The 16,726-nt window shown below is 50.6% G+C and overlaps 1 protein-coding gene across 3 annotated transcripts in view; it reads right to left on the bottom strand.

Moving 5' to 3' along the window:
* The window catches only part of TRPM2 (transient receptor potential cation channel subfamily M member 2), an 86,615-nt gene extending 77,126 nt beyond the window's left edge, over positions 1-9,489 (bottom strand). For 2 of the 3 annotated variants that reach the window (XR_012090976.1, XM_037984893.2), the window contains exons 1-3: positions 9,356-9,450; positions 5,449-5,711; positions 4,573-4,661 (exon numbers count right to left, since the gene is read on the bottom strand). Coding sequence is in view for 2 of the 3 variants with exons in the window: in XM_037984893.2 (XP_037840821.2) it covers positions 4,573-4,661; positions 5,449-5,610 (251 nt within the window). In the remaining variant the exon portion in view is untranslated. Of the gene's footprint in view, positions 1-4,572; positions 4,662-5,448; positions 5,712-9,355 lie in introns of all 3 variants that reach the window. The other variant, XM_007969888.3, reaches the window with a different exon arrangement.
* Between the last annotated feature and the right edge of the window lie 7,237 nt (positions 9,490-16,726).

Below are 16,726 nucleotides of genomic sequence, written 5' to 3'. Positions count from 1 at the left end.
GAACCCGGGAGGTGGAGGTTGCCGTGAGCCGAGATAGGGCCATTGCACTCCAGCCTAGGAGACAGAGTCAGACTCTGTCTCAAAAAAAAAAAAAAAAAAAATACAGATGAGACAGGAAAACAAACAAACAAACAAACAACTCTAAAACCAGATGAAACCTGAACCAGATGGCACAGGGGAAAGACCACTGAGCAGTAAGAAAGGAAACGGGTTTGCCCGCCACGTATTGACTGTGTGATCATGGATGTTTCTACACTCCATTTCTCAATCATTAAAATAGGAAAAATAACTCCTTCCGGATGTGCACCCTACAAAACCGTACAAACTCCTAAGGTCACACTCAAGGCACTACAGACTTGCAGGGATCTTGCCAGCACCTGATGTCAGAGGTGAAGCCAGCTGGATTTCTGGGTCGGGTGCACACTTGGAGAACTTTTCTGCCTTACAAGAGGATTATAAAATATGCCAATCAGCACACTGTAAAGTGGACCAATGGGTGCTCTGTAAAATGGACCAATCAGCGCTCTGTAAAATGGACCAATCAGCAGGACATGGGCGGGGATAAATAAGGGAATAAAAGCTGACCAGCCTCCACCCCACGCCCAGCCAGCACTCGCAACCTGCTCAGGTGACCCTTCCATGCCGTGGAATCTTTGTTCTTTCACTCTTCACAATAAATGTTGCTGCTGCTCACTCTTTGGGTCCATGCCACCTTTGAGAGCTGTAACACTCACCGCAAAGGTCCACGGCTTCTTTCTTGAAGTCAGTGAGACCAAGAACCCACCAGAAGGAACCAACTCCAGACACAATGTGACCTCCCCACAGTTTACGGATAAGAGACCTGGGGTCCGAGTTGGGGAAAGGAGTTCCCTGGACAAGGACCTCAGCTCTCCCCAGTCTTGCTCCAATGGTGCTCCAAATGTCCTTGTATGTTCCTAACAGCCTATCGCAAGCTACCTCCTGTCCCTCTTCTCCTTGAACCATCACCTCTGATGAGACTGGAACTTAAACCTGCATGGTGTTTGCAAGCCTGATGTGTTGCTGGAAACTGCATTGCAGCCACTGACCCAGAAATTACCTCATCAGAGAGCTTGCTCGGAACTCGGCCCAGATAGGCGTAAACAGGACACCACGCGCGGCACCCCACAGGAAATGAGAGCTCTTGGAGGTGCACTCTCTCCAACCTGGGCTCCTTCCTTCCACCCGAGGGGGGCTCCCTGCCCACCCCCCGCATGTACATCTGAATTCTGAGGCATCCCCTCCAGTCTCTGCACTTCATAGATGAGGATGATGACAGGCGGCCCAGGGAAGAGAAGCCGTGTGCCCAAGGTCATGAGATCCATGGTGGCAAAATGTGAGCACAAAGGTCTGGACGGGGGTGTCTAGAGCAGAAACGGACACAAGACGAGTCTGTGCGGAGCTGAGGACGATTACCAGGACGTAGGGCTAAGCAGTGGGATTACCTGGGCAGGTGTCGAGGGCCTCCAGGTCTGGACGAGTGGGGTGGAAAGACCCTACCATGCTTAATGGAAACACATAAGTGGTATAAATAAATCTGCTTCGAAAGCTGTGTTTGTGGTGGAGGATGCTCACCACTCACTCCGCCCTGGTCTTTCCACAAAAAGGAGGGACATTCCATCCCCTCCTCAGGAAGGAACAGGCCGGAACACTCCTGGCCCCTTCTCCCGCTGCAGTGACCACCGGGGTTGGTGAGATGAGAGAGGCTTCTGTGCGGGACAGTCTCGGCATGGCAGATCTGCGGCTGCCTTCTCAGAGGGGCCTGCTTTCAAGGTGGTGTCTGGGAACGGGGTTTTTGGAGCGTCTCTCCGTCCCCGACTGCTAGGAGTGCTTTGCTGGGCCTGGACTGTTCCTTCAATGGGTTTATGAACAGCTGCTTTCCTGCTGGGAGTCTGGGATTTGGGTGGTTGCCATGCAGAGGGGCCCACGTAGCCAGCGCAGGATGCATGCCCTGGGCTCTGAGCCTCGAATGGGCTTTGCAGGTTGCCGCGTTCTTCTGGGCTGGAGGAAGGACCACGCGTGGCACCCACACAGGAGAGCGGCAGCAGCCTGTGCTCAGAGTCTCCAGATTGGGCCTGTGTCTTTCTCCTTTGCTAAGCCTATCACGTAGGCCTTCACCATGATAAACCTTAGCTGTGTGCACAGCTGGGAGTCCTAGCAAACCCCTGATCATGGGGGATGGCTTTGGGGACCTCCAGAAGCAAGTCTATCCTGCTTACATCTGATCCAGGTCAGCACCCCTTCTTCTCTGGGCCCTGCTGCCCCAAGGGTTTCCACTTCCATGTGAGAAGCATGCAGAGCTGACCAGCAAAGGCCCAGACCCACGGGGCCTCACCTAGGCTTCTCAGGACACAGCAGGTCAGGGTGTCAGCGGCATTCACTCTAGCATTCACTCACAAAACCAGAGTGAGTCCATCTTGAATAGGCACTGGGTGAAACGAGGCTGAAACCTACTGGGCTGCGTTCCCAGACAGTTAAGGCATTCTAAGTCACAGGATGAGACAGGAGGTTGGCACAAGACACAGGTCACAAAGACCTTGCTCATAAAACAGGATGCAACACACTGGCTAAAACCCACCAAAACCAAGATGGCGACAAAAGTGGGCTCTGGTTATCCTCGCTGTCTATTACATGCTAATTATAATATATTAGCATATGAGACACTCCCATCAGCGCCATGACAGTTTACAGATGCCACGGCAATGTCAGAAATACCCTATATGATCTGAAAGGAAGAAGAAATCAGTTCTGGGAAATCCCCACCCCTTTCCCAGAAAACTCATGAATAATCCATCCTTGTTTAGCACATGATCCAAAAATAACCATAAAAATAGCCAACCAGCCAAGCGCAGTGGCTCACGCCTGTAATCCCAGCACTTTGGGAGGCTGAGGCGGGCTGATCACCCGAGGTCAGGAGTTCCAGACCAGCCTGGCCAACATGGTGAAACCCCATCTCTACTAAAAATACAAAAATTAGCCAGACGTGGTGGTGCATGCCTGTAATCTCAGCTACTGGGGAAGCTGAGGCAGGAGAATCCCTTGAACCCGGGAGGCGGAGGTTGCAGTGAGCCAAGATTGTGCCACTGCACTCCAGGCTGAGTGACAGAGAAAGACTCTGTCTCAAAAAAAAAAAAAAGAAAGAAAGAAAGAAAAAACCCACACAACAACAAAAATACAAATTTTTTAAATGCAGTATAACTTTTTATAACATCTGCATTGTATCAGGTATTGTGAGTAACCTAGAGATGATTTAAAGTATGCTGAAGGATGTACGTGGTTTATATGCAAATACCACACCATCTCATATCAGTGACTTGATATGAGATTTTGGGACTGATATGAGATATGGGATTGTGATATCTGTGGGTGTCCGGGAACAATTCCCCAGGGATGCCGAGGGACAACTGTTTTACTGGTGACCGTGAAACTGTGATGATGTACCATGTACACTAGAGGTTACCGGCTACTTTCGCTGCCTCAGCGTCTGCTCCTATCACTGCCCATGGAGAAATGGGGCCCTTATCCAAGGAGGGGCCACCCTGGGGCAGCACAACCTTCCTCTGTTTCCCATGCACAGGATGCTCCCCCCTCCCCATATTCAGTAAATATAAGCTAAAGGCCACTCTCTGGGAATTAATACAACATTCTGCTTTGGTCCCAGCCCCCCAAAACTCAGCATCTAGCAAGATAGATGAACACAAAGCAGCACAGCTACAGCACGACAGCTGGGATCAGAGAGAGACACGCGGTGTGGTGGGAGGGAAGCTCACTTCCTGGTAGAGGTTGTATAGTCAAGGCAGGCTGCACGGCAGAGGCAGCATCTGCAATAGGCCTTGAGGGATAAGTAGGAGCTCACCAGGCAATGAAGGAGTCAAAGGAGAAAGCGTGTGGCCCATTTGTGGAAGAGCATGAAATGGGTGTGGCAGGGGGAGGGCACACAAACACAAATCAACACTCTGTTGGTGCCTAAAGGGGCGCCAACTGTGGGGAGCACCATCGGCTCAGGAGGGCCATATCCAGCCGCTCAGAGACAGTGGCCATGTTGCCTGCGAGGGGGTCTTGGACACACCTGAGTCGTGGGCTCTGTGGGGAGAAGGGGTAAAGGGGGCTCTGTGGGGACTGGGAGTAAGTCGGGCCTCTAAGCTGTGCAGGGGGGCTGTCTTCTGGCCGTGGACTCTCCCTGAGGCCCTTCTAGTTCCTGGACCCTGGGACTCTCTCTCTCGGGGTGGGAGCAGGTGTGGAAATGAGAGGATTAGGGGATGCACCTGTGTTCAAACCACTGGGCCTCGCCGCACGATAGCGCCATGATAACCCCAAACAAGTCACCTAAACTCTGCACCTTGGTCCCCGCACCTGCGAGGCAGGATGAGGGTCAACTGTCCCCCACAGGAGGCTTGGGGGGTAAGGTGGAAGTGCTCTATGGACTCTAAGCCTCGGACGGACACAGAGGTATCTCCACTGGCCTTTCACCGAGGCCCTGAGGGGTCTTGGCCTCATCAGCTATTCCATGTGGGATCAGAATGGAAGAAGTCAAAGACAAATCTCGTCACTTACCCAGCATCAGACAGTTTGGAACTTTCCACAAAGTACACGCATTCTTTCTTCTTGATGTTCTCAGGAATCCATGAACTGAGGCTTTCTTGCTGGAGGTAAAGAGGGTGTGTTGAGATCCTCTGACATTCGAAAGAGCACCCCCAGCCCCACGGAGAAACATCCGTGCTCCTTGAGGCGCTTCCACACTACTTGTTTGAAGGAAGGAAGCCTGCGTGACCCCGAGCCAAAGATTAGAAGCACCTTGCCGAGACTCTCAGGTGGGGATTCAGGAGGGAGGAATGAATCTAAGAAATCATTTCCACTTGGGACCGATTTGAATGTGCGCACTTTAGTTTATACAGCAACACCACCTTCCTTGGGAACAACGTGGTGTGGTGGAAAACATGGAGGCTGGGAATCTGGGGACCTGGATCTGGCACCATTGGGAAAAGGGCAGCTACCCTCCTGCCTGGCTGGCAGGGGGACTGCAAGATTCCATGTGCTTTCAACACACTTGCGTCTTTGTATCCAGGACTTGGGGGAAAGATAGCCCAGGCCCAGGCCCTCCCAATCAGACAAAGGATGTGAAATCATTATGCAACAAGGTAAGCATGGGTAACAGATTGCCAGGACTCTAGCGCAACATTTTTGAGTTAACCCAGTGATTTCCCAATCAGACCAACCATAGGAAATGATTGTGCAACGCAGAGAAGGCCAGAAAGGCCAGTCACGCGTCACCCTCCCCAGTTGTGTTTTCCCAAGGGCATGGCTGGGCAGGAGCCCCTGAGGTCAGCAGACCCTTGCCCACCCCCATCGTCACAGCCTCAAGCTGCAACGTGCCCAACAGTGACCTCCGCGGCCACGTGCCAGCTGCAGGCTGACCGGCAGAAAGCTCACCTTGTCGTTGCCGAAGGGGCACTGCGGCCTCCAGCCCTTGAAGAGGCTGCTGTTGCTGTGCCGGAGATTGGAGACCATCCCCAGCTCAGCGACCCTCCTGGGTGGCTCCACAAAGCCCTCCTCCTGCTCGGAGCCAGCTTTCCTCAGGGCCGAGGGCTCCATCCTGGGACCGCCACGCCAGCTGCAACCAGGCCTGCTGCCCTCAGGACAGTCCTCCCTCCAGCTCGCTACACTGGGGGTTCTAGAAACACACGGGGTGGTTGCTGAAATAGATCAGAGACAGGAAGACGAGGCTGATGTTCTGAGAAGGCCACATGCTTCCTCACGTGAAGCCCTCATCCGGTTCTCTTCATCAGCCTGCACATCTTCCCGGCTGCCTGAGCTCTGTCCCTTGGCTGGCGCCCCTGGATACTCCAGGGGAGTACATGCACATGCAGGGGTCCCAGCGCCCATTCATAATGGTAACAACCTCAGGTCACCGCAGGGCCAGAGAAAGAGCTCCCTCCCCAACGGGTGCAGCCCCCGCCCCCCGGCTGCACTGCGCACTGCACAGAGAAGTCTCCGTGGCCAGCGCCAGCTGCCGGCGACGTGGTTTTGCAACCGTGCACAGCTCCTGCTTCCAGACGCCAGTCACTACTTTCATATTCCAAAAATAAAAAAAATAGCCCTCACTGTCCACAAAGGAAGTTTCTTCTTGTTGATTTTTGAGACAGAGTCTCACTCTGTCGCCCAGGCTGGAGTGCAGTGACACGATCTTGGCTCACTGCAACCTCCGTCTCCCAGGTTCAAGTGATTCTCCTGCCTCAGCCTCCCCAGTAGCTGGGATTATGGGTACCCATCACCACGCCCCACTAATTTTTTTTGTATTTAGTAGCAAAAGGGGTTCACCATGTTCCTCAGGTTGGTCCTGACCTCAGGCGATCCACCCGCCCCCTCCTCCCAAAGTGCTGGGATTACAGGCGTGAGCCACTGTGCCCAGCCTAGAAAGGAAGTTTTGGGGGGTACTACATCTCTCCACTCCAGGACAAAGACAATAATTCAAAGGAATCTTATTCTCTCATGTCCTTTCTCCCTGGCTCTGATGTGGCCTTCATCACTGAGGCCAGAGGAAGCCACCAGATGACTGCCCTCCCTTTACAAATGAGAAACATAAGCGAGTTCAAGCCCTGCAGGGTCTCCCTGAGCCCCTGGCACCCACAATGCGGTTCTCATGAGGTCATCCATGATCACCCCCAGTCACTGCCCCAAAATGTGAAGGGGAGGGTTGCTTGGAGGCAAAAGATCTGACTGCAATTCCCCACTCATCCCTGCCCTGAAACCCGATCTCTGACCATGTCCTCTCCACTACACATGACAGTCACCGTCAGACAAACCTTTGCTCTGCCATCCCCTCATTACATGAGGTGACCGAGCCTCTCTTGCAGGCCACCGGAGCTTGAAGCTCAGTACCGGGAGCTTGGGGCTGAGCTGCTGGCTGCTGTCCTGGGGCAGGCACTCTCAGGCCACCCCACCTCCCACACTCTCCCTCCTCCCCTTCGCCCCTTGGCCACACCACTAAACTCAACTTGCCCTTCCCAGCCTTTTCCTGCCGTTCTCAGAGCAGATGTTGTGCCGCATGCCAGTGGGGCCTTTCCAGGGCCATGAGCTGTCCCAGCAGCCACTGGCCTGGCTTTACAACCAGCTTCCAAGGGAAGCAGAGGGACAGAGACGTCCGCAGTGGCAGGAGGAAGAGGAGGCTCTGGAGAGCTCGCAGTCACACCCACAAGAGGACCCAGGACTGCAGGTGGCTCCCCAGGCAGGCAGTCCACCCTGCATGGGATGAGGATGGCTCCATGCTAGAAACAAAGGCTCCAGCATCAGACGGGAGGGTCCGCGGTGAGGGACTCTCTGCGTTAAGGAAGACCAGCATGTTCTGTTCACACACTCATCTTTCAGGCAGCTGCCCACCTCAGCACAGCCCCTAGAGTCTTGTGCAGGTTCCTCTAATCCCAGCGGCAAGCAGACCCTGGGGAGCAGGTTAGACCTGCTCCAACACCACCCCAGACTTTGCAGGAGGCAGCCAGGAGCCCCCATGAGCATCTGATGCCTGCTGTGGGGGGCCACTGGCTCGACCCAGTCCCCAAAAGGACGTGTGCCTCAGCCCAGGGGTGCAGAACCCTGAAACCCAGGCCTGGCAATGACCTTCCAAGGGCCCGTCCAGCCCTCTCTGGAGTTCTTTTTTTTTTTTTTTTTTTTTTTTTTTTTTTTTTTTTTTTTTTGAGACGGAGTCTCGCTCTGTCGCCCAGGCTGGAGTGCAGTGGCCGGATCTCAGCTCACTGCAAGCTCTGCCTCCCAGGTTTACGCCATTCTCCTGCCTCAGCCTCCCGAGTAGCTGGGACTACAGGCGCCCGCCACCTCGCCCGGCTAGGTTTTTGTATTTTTTAGTAGAGACGGGGTTTCACCGTGTTAGCCAGGATGGTCTCGATCTCCTGACCTTGTGATCCGCCCGTCTCGGCCTCCCAAAGTGCTGGGATTACAGGCTTGAGCCACCGCGCCCGGCCCTCTCTGGAGTTCTTAATCCCTTTCTCACAGATCACCTGAGAACAGCTTGGGCCACCTGGTTCACAGCTAAAATTCTCTACACGCAACTGGCACAGGTGTGAGTGTTGAGAGCACTCAGGAAGGAAACGAACTTCCAGAAGACAGATGCATGAAGCAGGCTTGGGAAGGGCAAGGCCCCATGTGGGGTGGATTTCCAAACCCAAACCCTGCACAGAGCTATTCCCAGGAGAAAGGGGTGCAGTGGAGCCCCTGAGGGAGCATAGGTTGGGGCAGCATTCTGTGCCCTTCAGGGTTAGCCACTGAGCAACCCCGTCCTCAGCCCCGGGGGCCCTGCATGGCAGGGGTGGTGATGGGAAGAGCACTCCCACCTGGGCCGAATTCAGGAAGACTCGTTGGCACCTGAGCCTAGGACCAGGCAACTCAAGAGGATCCTGGTGTGCCTGCCGCCCCCAGCCAGCCCAGCCCAGCCCAGCAGATTCCTGGGGAAATGGAAGGTTCTGTCTGGGCAGGGCAGGCCACCCACACCAGCAGGACTGGGACAGGCGCGCCCTGCACTCCCTCGGTACACCATGTGGCCACCCTGCCCTCTCTGGAGGTTGCTCTGGCATCCTCTGAAATCCCCGCGTGAAAGCCAGCCCTTCGGAGACTGGACTGGCAGAGGCGGGTGCTGGGACAGAGGAAGTAAGCGTCCCAGCAGCGAGCCCTGCGGTCCCGGCGGACTGGCAGGGGCCGAGGACGGCTGAGTCCCTCATCTCCCGGTCCCCTCGCGCCAGCCCGACAGGGTCGCCCCAGCGGCAAGGCGTCCCGCGGACAGACTGCACGCGGATCCAAGTCAGCGCCCTGTGCCTCTGCATACACTAGGCGCCCCAGTCCGCGCCCCGAACCCTACCGGTGCCCCTGCACCAGCGCCCCGAACCCCGCCAGCCCCTGCACCCCACCGCGCCCTGCACCAGCGCCCCGAGCCCTGCCCGCACCCCTGCACCCCGCCGTGCCCTGCACCAGCGCCCTGCACCACTTCTGCGCCCCTGCACCCCACCGCGCCCTGCACCAGCACCCCTAGCCCCACCCACGCCCCTGCACCCCACCGTGCCCTGCACCAGCGCCCTGAACCCCTCCTGCGCCCCTGCACCCCACCGTGCCCTGCACTAGCGCCCTGAGCCCCACCCGGGCTCCTGCACCCCGTCGCGCTCTGCACCAGCGCCCCGAGCCCCATCTGCGCCCCTGCACCCCGCCGTGCCCTGCACCGGCGCCCCAAACCCCTTCTACGCCCCTGCAGCCCACTGCAACCTTCACAAGCTCCCTGTCCGGCGGCCTCCGTCCCAGCGCCCGAGCTCGCGCCCTCGCCCTGCCCCCGGCGGGCACCTACCTGCTCGGAGCAGCCCGCGCCCGGCGTCACCCGCGTCTCCGCGCAGCAGGGCCTCCCTGGCCCCGCGAGGCCGTCCGTACCTCGCCCGAGCGTGCGCGGCGTGCGCGGTGCAGTGGAGCCGCCCGCAGCGCTCTGCGTCAGTCAGCCCGGAGAGCGCCTCCCACGCCGCGTCCCGGGCCCGCAGTTAGAGCCAAGGGCACGCCAGGGAAGACGAGGCCCAGACACCCCACCTGCGGGCCCGCCCTCCCCAGAGACCTGGGACTGGACACTCGCACGGATGTGTGCCTTCTGAGGGTTGGGGGCACCTGTCTCCTTTAAACTGGGGATTATCTTTAAATCCTGAATAGCCAGCGGAAGCGGGACAGGCAGGACAGGAGTCGCAGGGGGACCTGGGCCTGAGTGAGACCCCCCACAACGGGACTCAGGACCACCTGCTCAAAGACCTCTGCAGCCCCCTCCCCCAGCACTCCGGATATGACCCCAGAGCCAGGGACCATTCCCAGTGAGACAGGCAGGACCCCAAGGCTGGGGCAGGCTCAGGGCCTGCTCCCTGGATCTGTCTCAAGGAAGGGGACAAAAACAGCCAGAAAGATCAAGCCCAGCAGTCCCCATCATGGCAGGTGCTGGCCACGGGGACCTACGGATGTCTAACTCCACCCTGTGTGGTGCCCACTGTCTGGCTTGGGGAGGGACAGGGACTGCCCTCTGATGCCTGAGAAAGTGATTGCACCTTTCCCAAATGGCCTAGACCACCTAGATGCCCTTTCACCCCACAAAGCCACGCAGTCCGCCCCTGCCTTGCCACCAGTGGGCGATACCCGGCTGCCATTCCTGGGCCCCACTGGCCTCCGTGTCCAGGGAAGTGAAGAGGCCCTGTGGCCTCTGATCTGGGGGGAGGGAGGGTGCCCCCCAACTCCTGCCTGACCCGCACCCTCATTTCCTCCCTGGATGTGCAGGCCTTCTGCCCAGACTCCTGCCCTGAGCACACGCCTCTAGAAGGCCCTCTGCAGATGAGCCAGCCAGTAGTGCCCGCCTGCTGAAGCATGTCCACCATCTCACTAACCCACCATCCTGGTACCTGCAAAGTGGTGGGAAAGCGGTCAGAGCCCCTGGTGTAGGACAGTACTCAGGACACTGTGCTCTGCACAAGCATGGCCGGAAGCTGCCCTCCAGAGTGGCGGCCAGCAGTGTCCCCAGACCTGCAGCTGTGCCTGGGGCCGCACAAGCAGCTGCTCTGCCCTGCTGGACGGCAGAGTCTTCCGTCCAGTCCATCCTACAAACTAGAAGTGCTCGATGGGCACCCGCTGCAGGAGTTGGGTGTTGGGGGCCGCACCGGGGGTGGTGGAGAATGAAAGAACACACAAAGACAAAGACACACAGAGAACATGGCGGCCGCGCTCAGAGCCTCCGCCTCACTTTATTTATACTCCATAAACCTCAGGTCAGCAGAAAGAATGCAATGCAAAACAAACTTTCTTTTCCCACATGTAACCTTCTACTCAGTACCTTGTTTCTATATTCTTTCTTATCTACCCGCCTTCTTGGCGCCTATGGGAGTTCATTAAAAGTTCAGTTGGAGGCCGGGCGCGGTGGCTCAAGCCTGTAATCCCAGCACTTTGGGAGGCCGAGACGGGTGGATCACGAGGTCAGGAGATCGAGACCATCCTGGCTAATACGGCGAAACCCCGTCTCTACTAAAAATACAAAAAACTAGCCGGGTGAGTTGGCGGGCGCCTGTAGTCCCAGCTACTCGGGAGGCTGAGGCAGGAGAATGGCGTGAACCCGGGAGGCGGAGCTTGCAGTGAGCTGAGATCCGGCCACTGCACTCCAGCCTGGGCAACAGAGCGAGACTCCGTCTCAAAAAAAAAAAAAAAAAAAAGTTCAGTTGGAGATACTGTCCTTGAGCCCTATCTATTCTCAGCATACTGTTTTCAAAGGCCCCTGCATTTCCCCCCTTTTAATTTTGTTTTGCCTCAATCCTAAAAAGGTAGCCCATATTTGTTCCTGTGTTTTCTGTTGTTTTTGGTGGCGACGGAGGGAGCATCGAATCACCAAAAGAAGTAGACCCAAACCAAGTGCCCAAAGCAATATACTTCCAGAGATTGTAGAAATCCATGTTTTTATCTGAGTCCATGGGTTAAAGGCAGCAAGGCGCTGCCCCAGCTCCTGCAAGGTTACAGTTCCAGACAGCACATGTATTTGTTGTCGAAATGCTTCGGAAATGTTCTGAGTGAGCTCTTGAATGTCCAAACTAATATTTTTATGGCCAATTAATAATTTTCGGATTACAGTCCAATTTTGAGAGATGTTAAAAGGCACAGGCATTACACAAAATTGAGTGGAATTCCAATCACATTGTAATGTTACCCGAGTAGTGAGTACAGTGAGCTGATCTCCAAGCCATGTCAACGCTTGCTCCATGTTGTCCAATCTTTCAGCAAGTTGAGAATCAATGTTTCGTTGTTGAAGCCATAACCGGTGAGATTGTTCATGCCATTGCTGCACAAATTCAGCATTTTGTATGCTTTGATGAAGAGCGAGCCCTGCTACAGCCGCAGTGGAGGCAATGGCAACAAGACTCATCACCGAGGCAATTATAAGTCCAAGGGCACGGCGGGTTCGCTGAAGAGAAGTCCAAATATAAGTTTCAAGAGGTGATGCCCCCCACGGTCGCGTAAGATTAACAGGTAGCCAAATTTCCTTACGAGCCCTGAGGATATAAATATCCCCAGCAAAGTTGTGCCACCAAGAATGATTGAGGCAAGACAAAAATGTACACATATTTGTACAATTAACAATTCCCGTATTATTATCCCATATCAAATTCCCTGCTAATAATAGGTAGGGCTTATGGACACAAGCAATAATATATCGAGAGGTATTCCGATATAACTGAATATGAAAGGAATTAGTTGGGTTAGAAAGATTAAGGGACATATTCCCCACAAAAGTGCTAATGGCATCGCCTGCAGCTAACAACTTCCAAAGATGACTCTGTACTTAGGCCTCCTTCACACCATACCAAGGTTTCATTATTGTTAGCAGCAATACTTTTATTTACCCGGTGCCATTTCAAAGGTATGTGACTAAATTTTATTTGAAAATCACCGTGCACACTTCAATCAGTTATTTGCATCCCATTGTATTCTAATAAAATCCGGGTTTTATTTCCCCGACATAGTTGTCACTCCAGCACCTCAATATTAGGAGAAACCTCTGGAATAGGACAAAAAGGTAAAGAGCTAGGAATAGTTTCATTACTATATACAGTATGATTATAATAACAGTATTAGCAGCCACATAACTATGATTATAGCGAACAACCCAGGCTTCATACGATTTTCGGAGACAATGAGAACTATTTCCCATGCATATTGGAAGTTCTTCCACTCCAAATTGGTATGTGTTGTTTATAATTTCCGTTTCCCGTTCTATATTGTCCTTGTCTATATAGGGGGACGGCATTCAAGTAGTGTCATTGGTGAAAACCTTAATTTCCGCCTCTCCCCAGGTGACTCCCTGATACAAGGGTGGAAAGGGAATATAAGTGCAATATTCATACAAAGCCTCACTAAGGGAAATAAGTCCCCCGCCGAGGCACATCCAACAAAGGAAGAAATGCATGCTGAATCCAGTTTTCTTTTCAACAGGGTTTCAATCATCTTGTAGGAAACCACTCAGGTCCGCTCCCTGTAAGGACAAGAGCATAGCCCCGTTCCTGTTTTAGAACTTGCCCTTGAACATACTTACCTTCTTCATTAGGATACCAAATCTTTAAATTGTCAGCGGGGACTATCACCGAGAGAGGTGAGGAAAGATGGGTTATGACAGCGGAGTCTTGCAATTGTCTCCATTGATTCAAAAAATAATTTAAGTAAAAAGAACCTTCAAAATCAAAAAAATTAAGGTAGAAAGGTTAACCTTCAAAAAAATGTGGTTTTTTGGGGGGGCTCATTTCCCCCTTTTTGTTTTAATAGTTGAGTTTTTAAAGTTAAATTTGCGCGCTCAATGATGGCTTGACCTTGACTGTTGCCCGGGATCCCGGTGATATGTTGAATATTGTATTGCTGTAAGAAAACTTGTAATTTATGAGAGACATAGGCAGGGGCATTATCAGTTTTAAGTATAAAAGGAATGCCCATAATGGCAAAACAAGCTAAGAGATGTGTAATAACAGAATCAGCTTTCTCAGATGGCAACGGACTGGCCCATTGAAAATGAGAAAAAGTATCAATAGTATGATGAACATACTTTAATCGTCCAAAAGAAGGAATATGTATAACATCCATTTGTCAAATTTGATTAACTTGAGTACCTCTCAGGTTAATTCCAGGATGGAAGGATGGAATGCTCAAAGGAGCACAGAAAGGACAAGCTCGAATAAGAGAACGAGCTTATTTACGAGTTAAATGAAACCGTCGTTGAAGGCCAGAACTATTAGTGTGATGTAGAGCATGTTCTTGTTCTGCAGCCTGCAAGTGGCCAATTAGAAGTGAATCAATCTGAGTATTTCCATGAACTAATGGTCCAGGCAGTTGAGAATGAGAACGAAGATGAGTGATGAATAAAGGAGCTCGACGTTGGCTCAAAGTAGAAAATAACAAGGAAAAGAGTTTTTGAAGAGAAGAAGTAGCACAAAGAGGTAAAGTGGCCTGAGAAATATAAGAAGTAACATAAACAGCATATTGAGAATCACTAACAATATTACAACCAGTAGTAGGGAAATCAAGTAAGACCGTGAGAATAGCAAACAATTCTCCCTGTTGCACCGAGGGATAAGGATAAACTGTAACTCAAGACTGATGAAGCTTCTTGCCAAGAATCAGAAGTCGCAAGAAGATAAATGATCTGACTATGAGTGAATTGAGAGATAATTAAGGAAGGATCTCCTCCCCAAAGTTGTCGACAGTGATGCCGTCCTTTGATGATCAGTTCAGCTAAACGATCGATATAAGTAGCCAAGTGTTTAGATGTTTTATTGGACAAAAAGATCCATTTTAGCGGCTGATTGGTCTGATGAATCATTCCTGTAGGAGAATGTAAAGTATGAAATAAACAAAGGGAAAGGGGAACATCGGGAAGGATATAATGTAAATGAGCCTTTTGAAGTTGCTCTTCCACAAGCTGGAGTTCCTGTAAAGCCAAAGGAATTAAATGATGTGAGCTGTCTAAGTGACTGTCTCCTTCTAGAATAGAAAAAAGATGTTGTAACTGAATAGAGAAAAAACAATTTTTGAGATCTATGACCATTAATTTTTAACTTTGTGGGATAAGGGCAGGATTAGGAAGACCAGGCTGTAAACTTTCCCTAGGTTTAATGTAAACATTTATAGTTTTAAGACAAGACAAAGACGGGAATTCCATGCAGAAATACGTGGCTTTATATTCCTCTCAGCCATTTGTTTTTTGACTTACTCTTTTAGAGTCCTAAGTATTTCTTTAAATAATGGTCACTGTTTCATATAAATAGGAGTGGTGGCTATGAGTTTAAAGGATTGTAGCCCATTTTGAACATCATATTTTTGGCAGCTGAGGAAATATGAGGAATGTTTAAAAAAGCAGCAAATTGTTGTGAAAGATCTTGTTCCCAAAAATTAATATTGATAGTAACAATATAAAAATAAAAATAAAAAACACTTGACCTTGTTAACCTTTAGGACCGACATAGGTTAAAGGTTCTACGTCTTGATAAACCACAGAAGCAGCACCCAAGCCAGTGAGTATAACTGCAACTTGTCTTTTTTCCTATTGTATAGGCCTCTAATTTAAACAAATAATAGACATATTTACCACCGTATCAATTAACCCTTTAAAAACTATTTCATTAATGTGCAATGAACATAAGGGCTTTTGATTAGAAACTAAAGTTTCCCAAAAAACAGTTTTTTCTGTGCTACCAAACCCTCCCTATTGAGAATACATTCCCCTGCCTCTAGGCATATAAATTGTGAGACTTGAACCATAATAAGACTTTTATTAGTAACATCATGTCCTTTTGGCAAAGGGCCACACTCTCTAACAGCTAATTTATATACTCCTCTATTAGGAGACAAAGTATAAGGCTGAGTAATAACTAAGTCAGCAGCGGCGCTCTGCTTAGTTGCCACATAAAGCTGAGAAACTGGGGTAAGGTGTGGGATCCTTAAGGAGGACCTGAATTTATCCCTTGATGTTGTAGGCCATTGCTCACTGGGTATTGTATGCAGATTTAGTCAATAACAAATATTTGTAAACAAATAAGGTGATTACAGGTACAGAAATTCAGTTCGTAGCTTACTATTCAATAGAGTATCTGCTTTGTAAAAGATGGTGGACCACAAAATACTGAACGGATTTTGGTTTTCAAAACACAGTGATGCTATCCAAGGCTAAATGGATACTTGAAATTGGGATTGGATCTGGTGCTGAGATACAACTTTTACTTAGTTATTGATTTTTCTTTCCTCCGATTATTCCAAGGAGGGTGACTACCATTTTTGTACTTTATAGAGCAGTCTAGAGGAAAGGGTTAAGCATGTAAGCTCTGGGGACAGAAAGTCATATTTTCAAAATATAATAGCTATATGACCTTGGATACATTTATAAAACTGTCTTAACTCTGTTTTCCTGTCTACAAAATGGTAATAATTATAAAATTTGTCAGTCTTAAAGGGATGTTGGAAGAACTAAATGCAAGTGAAGATTTTTTCACAGTAGTAGACACATAGTAAGTACTCAGTATACTATGGCTATTATTACTGTTATTATTGTTAATATTACGTCTATTAATTTTAGCTCTTTAATGTAACAAGTGCAGAACCATAATCTCACATCCTTCAGAGTCATGCTGATCTTGTATTTTTTGGTCCTTTGACTAGTTTAGTGATTTATTACAAGAAACCTAGTTAGTTTGTGCATTCTTTTCCTTTCTTATATTTCTCATTTGTAAAGACTGATAAACCAACTACACTTTCAGACCTGGTGACATAAATTGTTGGGGCCCCAAGCCTGTGGGCCCCGGCTCCCATTTCCCAGGAGAGGAGACAGTAAATTTCCACTTTTATCAGTTTTGAAATGACATTTATTTGTCCAATGTCGACCTTTACCACAACATTTGTACACCTCTGAAGGCAGCTTTCTGCCTTGAGGGATAAAAGTGTTCAATTTTTATGACATTCTTTTTTGAAATGTCTAGGTTTACCACACTGAAAGCAAACACCTTGTTTGTTATTTCCTTTTAAGGCTTTAGACAAAGCTCCAGCAAATAATTGAGCATTATAAATAGCCCCTCCAACACTAACACAAGTTTTAATATATTTGTCTAAATTGGCCCCATTGGCCTTTAATGATTTTAACAATTTTTGATAGTCAGCATAAGCATTTTTAAAAGAC

This window comes from Chlorocebus sabaeus, chromosome 2, assembly GCF_047675955.1.
Source record: "Chlorocebus sabaeus isolate Y175 chromosome 2, mChlSab1.0.hap1, whole genome shotgun sequence".
Lineage (NCBI taxonomy): Eukaryota > Metazoa > Chordata > Mammalia > Primates > Cercopithecidae > Chlorocebus > Chlorocebus sabaeus.
The sequence above is the reverse complement of the archived record's forward strand: the minus strand, read 5'-3'. Positions and strand labels throughout refer to the sequence as shown.